The following is a 13,033-nucleotide window of genomic DNA, read 5'->3' on the forward strand; positions in this document are numbered from 1 at the left end:
TTCAAAACCTTAGGATCCGTATGGATACAGGTGCTTAAAGTATTTAAAAGATAAGTACTATCTAAAGTAGTTGGATAAGTATTGTGCGTTCAAATACAGGTTCTAAGAAATATTGTCAAAAGTACTTTTGATAGAATTTTGAATTTGAAAACTACTATGAATTATATTAAAATGATCAAAATGCCTGTATAAGTATCAATTATTGTTTTTAACGTCATGACTCAATAAATTATTCACATTATAACTCAGAAAATTACTATTTTCATAAATAAAACATTTTAGTTAACATGGTAAAAACAATGAATGTTGGGGAAGAAGGAGAGAATGATTAATCTTTATGACAAACAACCCTTAGCCTAGACATTCTTGGTATCACGAATAGCCCCAAACGTTCTGATTTTCTCTATTAGGGTTAGAGAAGAGAGTCTCTATTTTGATTTGGGGGAAACATATTGTGGACGTGTGGAGAATTTTTAATTTTACGAAGGGTATTTTTGTCATTAGAACTGCAAGTTTGACAGAGATTTAATGCTCCCCACAAACATGATTGTGCGAAGCACCTGTTGAGGTACTCCGTTAAAACAACACTTCAAGTGCTTAATTTAGTAGTTGTTTTTTTTCGGAGAAAACCATCCAAACATACACGAAATGCTTTTGGCTCATCGCAAGAGTCAGAAATACTTGGAGAAGTCAATCTAAATAGGCCCTTACATGTTAAATTTCGTTACAAATTATCCCTTAAGCTCCTCCCATGACAATACATTTATTTTTAAAAGACAAATGTACCCTCAATATAGAGTTAAGATACAAATAAAGTTTTAGTGTCCAATGGCGTTGGGTAACAAAGATCCAACACTAATTAAATTAGGTGCAGAGCTAGGATTTTGCCCATGCTAGGACAGCTAAGAGCAAGAAAAATAGGATAAATTACACTTTGACCCTTATAGTTTGGCATAATTCCATTTGACCCCCTAATGTTTTTATAGTTCCACTTACCTGCCTTATAATTATTTAAAAATAAAAGGGTAAAATAATAAAATAACATCTGAATTTTAACGTCGATAGTGAAAGGGGAGGTAAGTGCAATTATCAAAACATTAGGGGTTCAAATTGAAATTATGCCAAACTATAGGGGATGAAAGTGTAACTTACCTTTATGGGGGGGGGGGGGGCAATAACAACGGATTTTTTTATCTGCTACTAATATCTATTGCAATAGCTCATTAATCCGACTTTGAAAATTCTTGCAGGGGCAAGTGCCTCCACAACCCCCACTGCAAATCCGCCCCAAATTAAAATTATACAAAATATTGTTTTTTTATTTTTTGAAGAAACGAACATGTTCCTAATCATCCAAATCACAAATTTTGATAAATCGTTCCATTAATTTTTTTTGACCAAGACATTATATTCTTAGATAAAAAAAAATCACTTTTTTTTTTTTCCGGATATATGTAAGCAATCCATAAATAAATTTGGAGAAGGATAATGTGGTCCTCATATAATTGAATCATGTTGCCCCCACATTCCAAAAGTTGTAACATGACACATCTTATGACACATTGATTTTTTTGCTCTACTTTTCAATGGATCTAGACATAAGAAATCAACCTTACAGGTGATGCAATGTGTAGTCCTTCAATTTGAAAATTTTCTTTTAATGGATTGAAAACCAATGTTTGTTGAGTATGGGTCTGATACTCGATGAAAAGTGATTCGATCCCATAATTATGAATAAAATTAATCAACTTTAACACATTCTTGACAACAAGTGCGACGAAAAATAAAACACCCTCCATGTTCATGTGTTGGACATTTTTTCGAAAATATTTATTTTGTCAATTAGATGTATTTTCGTCTCTTAAAAATTAGAGGCTTTAAATTTGTCTAGATGTACAAATTTAATGGTGTTGAACATTTTTTTTTTTTTTTGTCCATAATACCATTGACAGCTATGAGTATCCTTTGTATAATAAGGGTTATTTTTGTCATTTAACAATTAATAATTTGTCAATGAAGCTTCAGCATGGAAGGAAAACAACAATGTATGGGTGAACACAAATATCTCTCTTAAAAACTATATTGGCTAAAAATGGGTGAAACAAGCTCTATTAGTGGAAGAAGTGAGCTTCTATTGTCACACCAACTTTTACTAAGAGCACTCCGAGATGTGTGCTAATTCTTTATGACTTCATATGAATTGGGATGCTATTAGCAAAAGTTGGTGTGTGGCAATAAAATTTCTCATAATAAATAAGACCGTTTTAACCCTTAAAACCAGAATGTGATATTGCCAGGCTCTTTAAATGCATACTGTTTTAGGTGAAATGTATGAATCGCTATTGGCATTTATCATTCTGTTATCATTTTGAAAAATACTAACCTCACAAAATAAAAGGCTGAGATAGGAGAGTACTCCTAGGGATTCCAAGATGTGTATCTCTAGAAAATCTTAAATGATTTCTTATATTAAGTACTAATCACTAGAAAGTCTATACTATTCTACCTACTTCAAGTGTCATTTAAATGGAAAACCATTTATTTCTTTATTTATTTATAAGCCTATTTTTAATCTGTCGAGCTACACTGACTTCCTACAACTCTGCACTAAAGTGGTGGTGTGCACAAAACCATAGATACTTGTCATTCGTATGCCGAGGAAATGCATTTATGATTCTATGCATGATCACCACGTCGACACATTATTGAACTGTTGTAGAAAGTCAGTTTAACTTTTTTTCATTTTAGAGGAATAACTCGATGATGTGGGCATTATCATCTATATATTTTACCAGCTAAACTTTAATTGGCACCTTCAAAAACCTGAAATTTCGTTTGAGATTAGAAAGTCTTAATTTTGTTTTTGGGATTTTACATTTTTATATTCTCAACCATGTTCGAAGTTATATCAAAACGTAGATTTTTTAGAGATCAATATAATTTTAATCTCTAATAATATTTTCCTTCATGATCTGATTTATTTGACGTTTGATAGAGAACCTCAAACCCTTGTTTGTGACTTTTTTTTTTGAAATAAAAACAAGGTTGAGGCTACTTGCCTAGTCCTCGTTTCAAAAATCCAATGGAAGTGCCTTATCACAACAAATGAGGGGGAAAAAAAAGAAATGCTATTGGCATCTGAACTTTTACTCATTACATCCCAATCTTTAAAATTATGTTGGACAACCCAATTAAAGATTAAAACACACTTTTCTAACATTATGAAGATTTTGACTCAAATTATAATCTCAACATTACAAAATAGTACATAACTAGTTCAAAAATTTTCTTATGATTAGGCTCATATAAAATCCTAAACCCAATAAATAGAAATTTAGAAGAAAAAAAAAAAATCCAGTGGCACTCTAATTTTAACTTATACACAATTTTTTTTGTGTGTGTGATAAATTACCATTTTGTATGTTGAATATGACAAAATTCCAATTTTAATACATTATTCATTTTAATTCTCAAAGTATGTTTTCCAATGAGTTTGTCAATTTTATAATCAATGATCTTGTTGATAAAATATCATTAAACTCGTTGTTAAAAATATCAAAGGTATTTTGCCTTTAACATTACCTATGATCTCGTTGATAATTTATCAACAAGATCGCTAATTATAAAAATGACTGAACTCTCTAAAAAGCATGTTTTGTCATAAGTTGCACACGTTTATAAAAATTTCTCTATTTTATTTATTTTTAATGTAAAATCGTTTCCTTATTTACATTGTAAAATTTTGAGTTTCACTATAGGTCATTTTGCTCAAATGAATACCACATCAGAATGATTGTTCAATGAAAAACTCATATCTAAGATTTTGAAAATGGATAGTTATTGAATTTAAAATTGAAATTCAACTTGTAAAAAATAATTATTTTTTTAAGAAAAATATTCAAAATTCATAGAATTTCGTCACCTACAATCCTGAATCACCGGAACACGTTTTTGGATTCTAAGAGATGAATCCAAGAACCCTTCCTAGAGGTGAAATCCTTAGCATCTTAGCAAGGCTAAATCGAAGCCGGTGGTGTTAGTCCGTCAAAGATTTACTGAAAAGAATCTGTAATCTTCAGGCGACATCATAGAAGCTAGTGAGAGAAAGAGGAGATGAAAGGTTTTAGTTTGCAAACGTTTGATTACCGAGATGACTCGGTGAGTCTCGGACGAGACGAGAACAAAGAGAAGAAGAACTCGAGATGATGAAGGAGAAAACAGGCGATCTCAGACTCAGTATTTTGAACTCGTTTATAACGAAACGATTCGAGCGAGTCATATCAGTGTCGAACGAGTTTTAAACCATTTTAGGGTTTCTAAGTTCGAACCCATTGACTTAAGGACTAAGGAGCCACCTGTGGGACCTTTGTAAGTCAGCTACAGAAAGTACAGATTTTTTTTTTTTTTTTTCCTTAGTTAAATTTACGTTTCGGTACAGATCCCGACAATAGTCGAAGGAGAGAGAAAGAGAGAAGGAGAGTAGAAAGATTCACAGATCTGAAACAAAACCCTCCCTCTCTCTCTGTAAAATCTTTTTTATACGAAGTTACAGTAACAGTGAGAAAAACAGAGTTCTAAAAAGCTACTTTTTTATACTTTATTTGAGAGGTGAGAGGTGAGAGGTGAGAGGAGAGAGAGAGAGCCAGATTTTGAGATCATATGTGTACTCTTCGAAGCCTTACAAATACATAAAACCAAACGAAGGAAAAAGGTCGGTTGACTATTACCTCTACCCCTCTGTCCTTCGTTTCTGCCATTTTTAAGCATTTTTTTTTTGCTTCCTTTTTTATTTTATTTTTCTTCTTCTCCTGTTTCTTGGATTCAGTCATTCATGGAAGCAGCATAGGTTGAGTCAATCAAGAACTAAGGTTTTATTTTCTTCTTCTTTTGGTTTTTTGGGTCGTTAATGGTGTTTTAAGGGTTATGGTTTAAGTGGGTCGAGAGAGAGAGAGATTAAAGGTTGTGCTTGACTTCTTCTCTCTGAAGCAGCTTTTAGGACTTGAGAGACATTTGGGTTTATCTTCTTGTCTCCTCATAATCTTTTTCTCTCTTTTGGATCATTTTCTTTAGTTTTTTCCCTTGTTTTCTCTGTTAAAGTGGTGTTTTGGGAGTTATCTCAACTACCCATTTCGTTTTAATTTATGCTTTTTTTTTTTCTGAGTTTTAAGTTGTTTTGGTTTTCTGTAATCGGGGATAAGTGACCATTGAGTCGATTTTTTTTAGCTGAGACGGCTTGTAAGGTGAGGAGAAGAGAGGAGGAACAAAATCTGAAGAAACCCGTTTGACAGAGAAAGAAATAAAGCTTTCCGAGGAGGAGAAAAAGAAAATCAAAGAGAAGAAAAAAAAGAGACTTCTTGATGAGTTTTGGGGGTTTCTTCGATAACAGTTCTGGTGGTGGTGCGAGAGTCGCAGATGTATCTTACAACAACATGCCTACTGGTGCCATCTCTCAGCCACGTTTAGTGGCTCCAGCCCTCACTAAGTCCATGTTCAGCTCCCCAGGCCTCTCTCTCGCTCTTGTACGTCACTTTAAGTCTTCAAAAAATTCCATATTTTTATAGTTTTTTTGTTTGGTAAAGGTTAAATCGATTTGGGTTCTCTTCATTTTTATTTAAAAAAATGAAATTTTGAACAGCAAACAACCATGGAAGGGCATGGTGAGGGAGGTAGAATTGGGGAAAATTTCGAGCCGGGTGTAGTAGGGAGGCTTAGAGAAGATGGGTATGAAAGCAGATCTGGAAGTGATAACATGGAAGGCGGATCAGGCGACGATCAAGACATCGATAAGCCACCAAGGAAGAAGAGATACCATCGACACACTCCCCAACAAATTCAAGAGCTCGAAGCGTAAGATTCGAACTTTTTCTATTAATTTTATACATAATTTGCTTCCCTAAACATGACTGATTTAGTGTTATTTGTGTTTAAAGTCTGTTCAAAGAGTGCCCACATCCTGATGAGAAACAAAGGTTGGAATTAAGTAAGAGACTTAGCTTGGAAAGTAGGCAAGTCAAGTTCTGGTTTCAGAATCGACGAACTCAGATGAAGGTAATATAAATTAGTATTTGATTTGGGTTTCTCAATTGTTATTGTTTCATGGGTTCTTTAGTTTGAAGTAAATAATAGTTTATATGAGAATTTTTATTAAACCAGACCCAACTTGAGCGACATGAGAACTCGATACTTAGGCAAGAGAACGATAAGCTTCGAGCTGAGAACATGTCGATTAGGGATGCTATGAGAAACCCGATCTGTACTAACTGCGGTGGGCCAGCAATGCTAGGCGATGTGTCTCTGGAAGAACAACATCTTAGGATTGAGAATGCCCGTCTTAAGGACGAGTTAGACCGAGTCTGTAATCTCGCGGGAAAGTTCTTGGGCCGACCCATTTCATCGTTGGCTAATTCACTACCGCCTCCGATGCCAAGCTCGGGTTTAGAACTTGCAGTAGGAAGTAATGGGTTTGGTAATTTGAGCACTGTAACCACAACACTGCCATTGGGCAATGATTTTGGCGGTGGGGTATCGAATGCATTGCCGATGGTGCCTCTAACGAGGCAAGCGACGGGTGTGAATAACATTGAGAGATCAATTGAAAGAACGATGTTTTTGGAGCTCGCATTAACTGCAATGGATGAGTTAGTCAAGATGGCCCAGACTGACGAGCCCCTATGGGTGCCTAGTTTGGTAGGAGGGAGGGAAACATTGAATCAAGAAGAGTACTTGCGGGTGTTCCCGCCTTGCATTGGAATGAAACCAAGTGGGTTTGTCACTGAGGCCACAAGGGAGACTGGTATGGTAATCATCAACAGTGTTGCTCTCGTCGAGACATTAATGGATGCGGTAAGTTGTCTAAATTTTTTTTTTTTTTTAAATTTTGTTTTTAGTAATTATGATTTGGTTTGTGTGAACTACATATTTTGTGCTATTTTGGATGATAACACAAGAATTTATGTGTATAATTGTTATTAGGGTTCCTTTTCCACCTAATATGACACCCTAACTGACTTAATTTGTTCTTTTAGTTCTTCAGTATGAGTTTTTTTGTTCTTAGGGTTCTTGTGAGTTGTTGTATTTCTGAAATTTCATTGTTTTAATACTTGTTCAATTATTATGATTTAAATAGAATCGATGGGCAGAAATGTTTCCTTGTATGATTGCACGAACCTCCACAACTGATGTGATCTCAAGCGGTGTGGGTGGAACAAGAAATGGTGCTCTTCAGTTGGTAAGTTGTAAGTCCCATAAGTGTTCCTTAGTACCTTGGCTTCCCCTTAAAAAGAAATAATAAAAAAACCCTTCATTTGCAGATGCATGCTGAGCTTCAAGTTCTTTCCCCGTTGGTTCCTATCCGTGAGGTCAATTTTCTTCGTTTCTGCAAACAGCACGCCGAGGGAGTGTGGGCAGTGGTTGATGTGTCGATCGAAGCAAATCGAGATACTTCAAATACACCTACATTTGTGAGCTGTAGGAGGCTTCCTTCAGGTTGTGTGGTACAAGATATGCCTAATGGGTACTCTAAGGTAATAATCCTCTATTATTTGATTCCATGAAATATTTAAGTATATAAATATTTGACTTTCTTGAATGGGTAATCCTACCATTCTTCCATTTTGAACTCTATTAGGAGACTAGTTCGTTTAAACTTTAAACAACAATTTTGGATCTTAGTTGAAAATTTTTAATTGCATTAAATCAAGTCAATGTCATAGGTGTTTGTACTTCCAAGTCTCTAAAGCTCATTCTTCTAAGAATTTTGTTGGCTCTGGTCATTACTCACTTACTCATGAAAGTGTCTTTGGAAATCTATTTAAAATCTTTCACAAAGAATCTGGACCTTCTACTGCCCATATTTTAATTCCCTAGATGCTTCTTCTACTTAAATAAATCTGTTAATCTTCAGTTTTCAACACTTGACTTGCTTAGTGTTTATATTCAATATTTTTTTAATACCAGCAAATCGAGATTACCCACTTTTTAATATAAATAGAAGCATCTACTACTGTTTCCCGACCTCGAAACACATTAACTTCATAACCCTCTACGCATGGGTAGACCTTGTAATCTTTTCTTTGATTATATAAATATATATTTGATGCTTCTATTCCAATCTGTGATACCTTCTTGATCCTCTCTTCAATAATTATTTATTTATTTTAAATAACACAAGACCAAGCCATGGACTACAAAAAAATGTGCATGACCTGGTTCCAGCCCATGTACATATATATATATATATATATATTATTTTCAGACTATGAACACTTTGGAGTCAGTACTTGAGTAAGACCTATTGTTTTTTGTTTTTATCTGATAATATAAAATTACCATCTCGATACGGTTGCTCCACCATTTTACGATGTTAGTTGTGTTTGCATATATTTTATATCATTTTTGTTTTTTGTTTATTGAGATTTTGATTATTTGATGTCTTAATGAAATTAATTCTTTGATTAGTAGTGATATTTCTAAATGTGATCCTTGACCAATTGTACATTGCTTGGTTGACTACCTACTCGGTGTATGTTAGCGATACTAAACGTAATCTCGCAGGTTACTTGGGTTGAACATGCAGAATACGATGAGAGTCCAATTCACGTCCTCTATCGGCCTTTAATCAATGCTGGTATGGGCTTTGGTGCTCAGCGATGGGTTGCTACCCTCCAGAGGCAATGTCAATGCCTTGCGATTCTAATGTCAACCGTCCCCACTAGTGATCACACTGGTATGCATCATTATCCACTGTTGAGCATTCCATCAGTTTCTCTGATTGGTAAAAAAAAATAAAAATAAATCATTGTGTTCGTTTATATTACAGCGATATCGGCGGGTGGACGACGAAGCATGTTGAAGTTGGCACAACGGATGACGGATAATTTCTGTGCTGGGGTGTGTGCTTCCACAGTGCACAAGTGGAACAAATTATGTTCAGGAAATGTTGATGAGGATGTGAGAGTCATGACTCGGAAGAGTATTGATGACCCGGGTGAGCCACCTGGTGTCGTGTTAAGTGCAGCTACATCAGTTTGGCTTCCCGTATCACCACAAAAGCTTTTTGATTTCTTGAGAAATGAACGGTTGAGAAGCGAGTGGGACATATTGTCTAATGGTGGGCCCATGCAGGAGATGGCCCACATTGCCAAAGGCCAAGATCAAGGCAACTGCGTTTCCCTTCTCCGCTCTAGCGTGAGTCTTCCGCTCAAATTATTGAGTCCCTATTAGAAAACTATTGCTTCACGCCAACTATTACTAATAGCACACAATTTTTTTTTTTTTTTTTTTAGAATTATTAGAACATATATTGAGGTGGTGCTATGCTATGCTATGCTATTAGTAAAAGTTGACGTGGCAATGTAATTAGAAAAGTCAAAAGAATAGGACACCTGTCATATTTCTGTATTATTTCTGACGTCAGAATTGACCTAATTTTTGTTCCTCTATCGAAACTGACAAATTTTATATAAATTGACGAAATCATCCTTTATGCAGGCGATGAACGCAAGTCAGAGTAGCATGTTGATATTGCAGGAAACCTGCATAGACGGTGCAGGCTCGCTAGTTGTGTACGCACCGGTTGATACACCAGCAATGCATGTGGTGATGAGCGGTGGTGATTCAGCTTATGTTGCACTTCTCCCCTCGGGATTCGCAATTGTACCTGATGGTCCGGGTTCTAGTGGGTCCACAAACACAAACAATAACAACAACATCAATATCAATGGTGGCAGCAATAATGGGAGTTTTTCACCTAGGGTTGGTGGTTGTTTGCTTACAGTTGCGTTTCAGATATTAGTTAATAGTTTGCCTACAGCTAAGCTCACTGTTGAGTCGGTGGAGACGGTCAACAATCTCATATCATGCACCGTACAGAAGATCAAAGCCGCACTCCAATGCGAAAGTTAGTTCTGATGATTGGGCTGATGCAGGATAATAAATAGCGTTTATGTTTATCTTGTTTTGTTTTTCTCTTTTTTAATATTTATTATAACTTGACCCCAAAAAAAAAAAAAAAAAGAACAAAAATATAGTTTGAGAGGAAAGAAGCAGATGAAGCGCTTGGAACCGCATCGGGGTTGAGTCAAGAACGAACCGCGCGTCGAGAATCCTTGTTTGGTGGTAAGAATTGAAAACTTAGAATGAAAAAAATAAACAAAACGGGTTGCGGACCTGTCGGTGGGTTTGATTCGGTTCTTAACACAAAGCAAGGGTGGTGGTTCGGGTATTGACTCGTAAACCCGCTAGGTGACCCGAGAGAGAACCCAGATGGGACATGAAAGGAAAAATCAAGTTTCTACTATGTCTATTAACGTCTTTTTAGTATTTGTTTTCGTATGATGTAATCTTATAAATATTTGACAGTAAGACTTCGCTGGGTCGTTGGCTGCCTTTTAGGATTTGAGTTTGAAATCTTTTTTGTTTTTTTTTTTTAATTTATGAATTTACTGAATTGCCATTCATCTCTTCCTATTTTATATAAGTCTCTTGTTGATGGTATCTTTGTAAATTTAGGGTTGATAGTGTCGTATGTGGTGGAGGTTGGGTGGTGGTGGTGGTGATGATGAATAACGCCGCGTTTTGGTTGGAAGAGGGGTCTCAACATTAAATGTTGGGTCAGATAACATTAAATGCGTGGGATGCATGCCTCTAGTCAATCAAGAGTCGCAACGTGTTGTATCGATAGTAGAGGACGTCATTTCTTGGGATTCCAATATAAGGTTATCGAGATCTGCGAAATTGACGTGAACGACTTGTTTGTTGGTTAGTTCAGATTCGTACAATATCACGCCACGGATGGAGACGTTGTGTTGGACACAATGAGTTCCTTGGCTTTTTTAGGATCTTTTTGGCGGAAAGTTTAATCATAAATAACGGCGGTTATAACGGATTGCGACGCAGTTAATTTTATCCTCTTTTGTTTTTTAATAGAATTTGGATTAAATGTGATTTTTAATTAGGAGAGATTCTACTGCCACGTCAACTTTTGATAAGATCAACCCGATTCATTCGAAATCATCAGACATTAGGGTACTCTTTGTAAAAGTTGGCGTGGCAATGGAAGTTATCTTAATTAAATAGATGAGTTCGTTTCAAGATTTATAAATTTGTATTGTAGGGGTATTTTTAAAGGTAAAAGCTTAAGTAATTGGGACATTGCTGACGAGGATGTGTCCATGGAATCATAGATGTTTTTCATCTGGATAAGCAAAGCATCTATGATTCTGTACGCACCGATAACACGATTCATTTTTAAATAGAGAAAAATGGATAAAATTAAAACTCGTCTTCGAGATTCGTTTGTTAAAGGTATAAATCTTGAGACAAAGATTGGCACTCGTCGAAAAACTTTGATAAAAGAAATAACATTCACATGACTACCTAAAAGTGATATTCAACAATGAAAAATAATTATTTTTTGCAAAATTCATAGAATTTATTCATCTACAACCCTGAAGCATCAGATCATGTTTTTGAATGTCATGAGGTGAGGTCAAGGAACCTTAGTAAAGATTGGGCGAACTCAATTTTCTTTTGACATTATGATTAGAGTTTTTTTTTTCTCCTAAAAAATCGTTAAATTTTTTATTGACTTGATCGTTGGAGTGTTTTTCTACCATTAACAATGTAAATATAATTTTTCTAATAACACGTTCTCTTTAATCGTAAGGAAGAAGAGACAAATACTTTGCATCAAGAGATAAAAGATCCCATACTTATTATCCCAACAACCAAAGCTTAACTCAAGCTCTTCAAATTAAAATATCTTGTACCCACTTAACAACTCTCTTTTTAAGTGGACCTCACATCAATTGTGACGTATGATTTTTAATATTCTACGAACTCATAATCCAAAATTAATATTAAAAAATATGGGTGATTAGGGCATGCACATCTTAAATAGTTGATGTACCCGTGTTTTCAAACTAATGTCATACACCACTTGACTTCACTCAACACTGAAAGATTAACAAAATATGACCGAAATGTCCTAATCTTAAACCTCTAGTCAAAACACTTGATTTTCTCTTCAAAATCATTCAAGCTTCAACCTTTATGGTAATATAATTTTTCCTCATCTTCAACCTTAAGTTCTATCTCCTTGTACTTTCAAAAATCAAGTAGAAGATATGATTTTCGAAGATGAGGATCAAGGGTTAAAAGTAATTTATTCTTCTAGAAGAAATACCAAGGATTTTTAGATAGAGATCGAAGACAATGATATTTTTGTAATATTCTATTAGTCTTTCATAGGAGAACAAGATCAAAGCATGCGTGTCACAGTTTGGCGTCTCAAATATGAAATATTCCTCAAAATATGGAGGAAAAGTCACAATCAACCTTAAAATAAGAAAAGCAAAAAAAAAGAGAGTGAAACAAGGCATGTGATATCTATGCATTCCATCGTGATTAAATAATTGCAAGACTCTAGGTTTTAAAAAAATTCTATTTAAGGTAAACTTGACTTTGTTGTTTTTAAATAGTACAAGAGACAATCTTGAATATAATCATTATAATTAGAATAATGATTAATGCACGGGGCTGATGTGTCAAAGGGATAGAATTGTAGATCTTTTTTCTCTGTGTCCCAAAGAAAAAGATCTATGGTTCTGTGCCCTTACCATGTCACCCACGTATCAAAAAATGCGTGCATTCATCACGACTCTTATAATTATGGTAAAAGTTCAAAAACACATTCCATCTCGGAACATGTACATGTCGCCTCCATAATCACTATTATTGTTTTCGACTTCGTTATCTGAATGAGATTCCAAAAGCTTGACCATATAGTTAAAATGATGTTGTGATCGAGATCTGACTTCATAATTAGATGGCCTCTCATAAATTGGAGATACATTGAAATACATGGTTTGTCTTTAATCGACAATTAGATCGACTTATAACAATGTTATGTTTGTGTCTTATATTTGGCAAAATGGGCCTTACACCAACAAGTGATCCTGGAGGGTCTAAATATCATTTCGATGAGTTTATTTACTAAATTTCATTTTTGTATAATTTTGCATTTTTCGCAATT

At 35.0% G+C, this 13,033-nt stretch overlaps 1 protein-coding gene across 2 annotated transcripts; it reads left to right on the forward strand.

Annotated features, from left to right (window-relative positions):
• The first annotated feature begins 4,567 nt into the window (after nt 1–4,567).
• LOC147393641 (homeobox-leucine zipper protein ANTHOCYANINLESS 2-like) lies at nt 4,568–10,457 on the forward strand. 2 transcript variants are annotated; one of them, XM_086455478.1, is made up of 10 exons: nt 4,568–4,711; nt 5,224–5,519; nt 5,636–5,847; nt 5,931–6,048; nt 6,154–6,843; nt 7,127–7,228; nt 7,311–7,523; nt 8,554–8,725; nt 8,819–9,186; nt 9,490–10,457. In XM_086455478.1, exons 2-10 carry the CDS (start codon nt 5,358–5,360, stop codon nt 9,901–9,903), a joined length of 2,451 nt encoding a protein of 816 aa, XP_086311604.1. In that variant the 5' UTR covers nt 4,568–4,711; nt 5,224–5,357; the 3' UTR covers nt 9,904–10,457. The 2 variants fall into 2 exon arrangements, with proteins under 2 accessions (XP_086311604.1, XP_086311603.1); XM_086455477.1 differs by lacking the exon at nt 4,568–4,711 and adding an exon at nt 4,718–4,868.
• Nucleotides 10,458–13,033: the final 2,576 nt, after the last annotated feature.

Source organism: Akebia trifoliata, chromosome 10, assembly GCF_017979445.1.
Source record: "Akebia trifoliata isolate Shusen 1 chromosome 10, ASM1797944v1, whole genome shotgun sequence".
Taxonomy (NCBI): Eukaryota; Viridiplantae; Streptophyta; class Magnoliopsida; order Ranunculales; family Lardizabalaceae; genus Akebia; species Akebia trifoliata.

Coding starts and splice junctions, on each gene's coding strand:
- LOC147393641 (XM_086455478.1), top strand. CDS start 5,358: ATGAGTTTTGGGGGTTTCTTCGATAACAGTTCTGGTGGTGGTGCGAGA. Junction 6,049..6,153: donor ATCGACGAACTCAGATGAAG/GTAATATAAATT, acceptor TTATTAAACCAG/ACCCAACTTGAGCGACATGA. Junction 7,229..7,310: donor GAAATGGTGCTCTTCAGTTG/GTAAGTTGTAAG, acceptor CTTCATTTGCAG/ATGCATGCTGAGCTTCAAGT.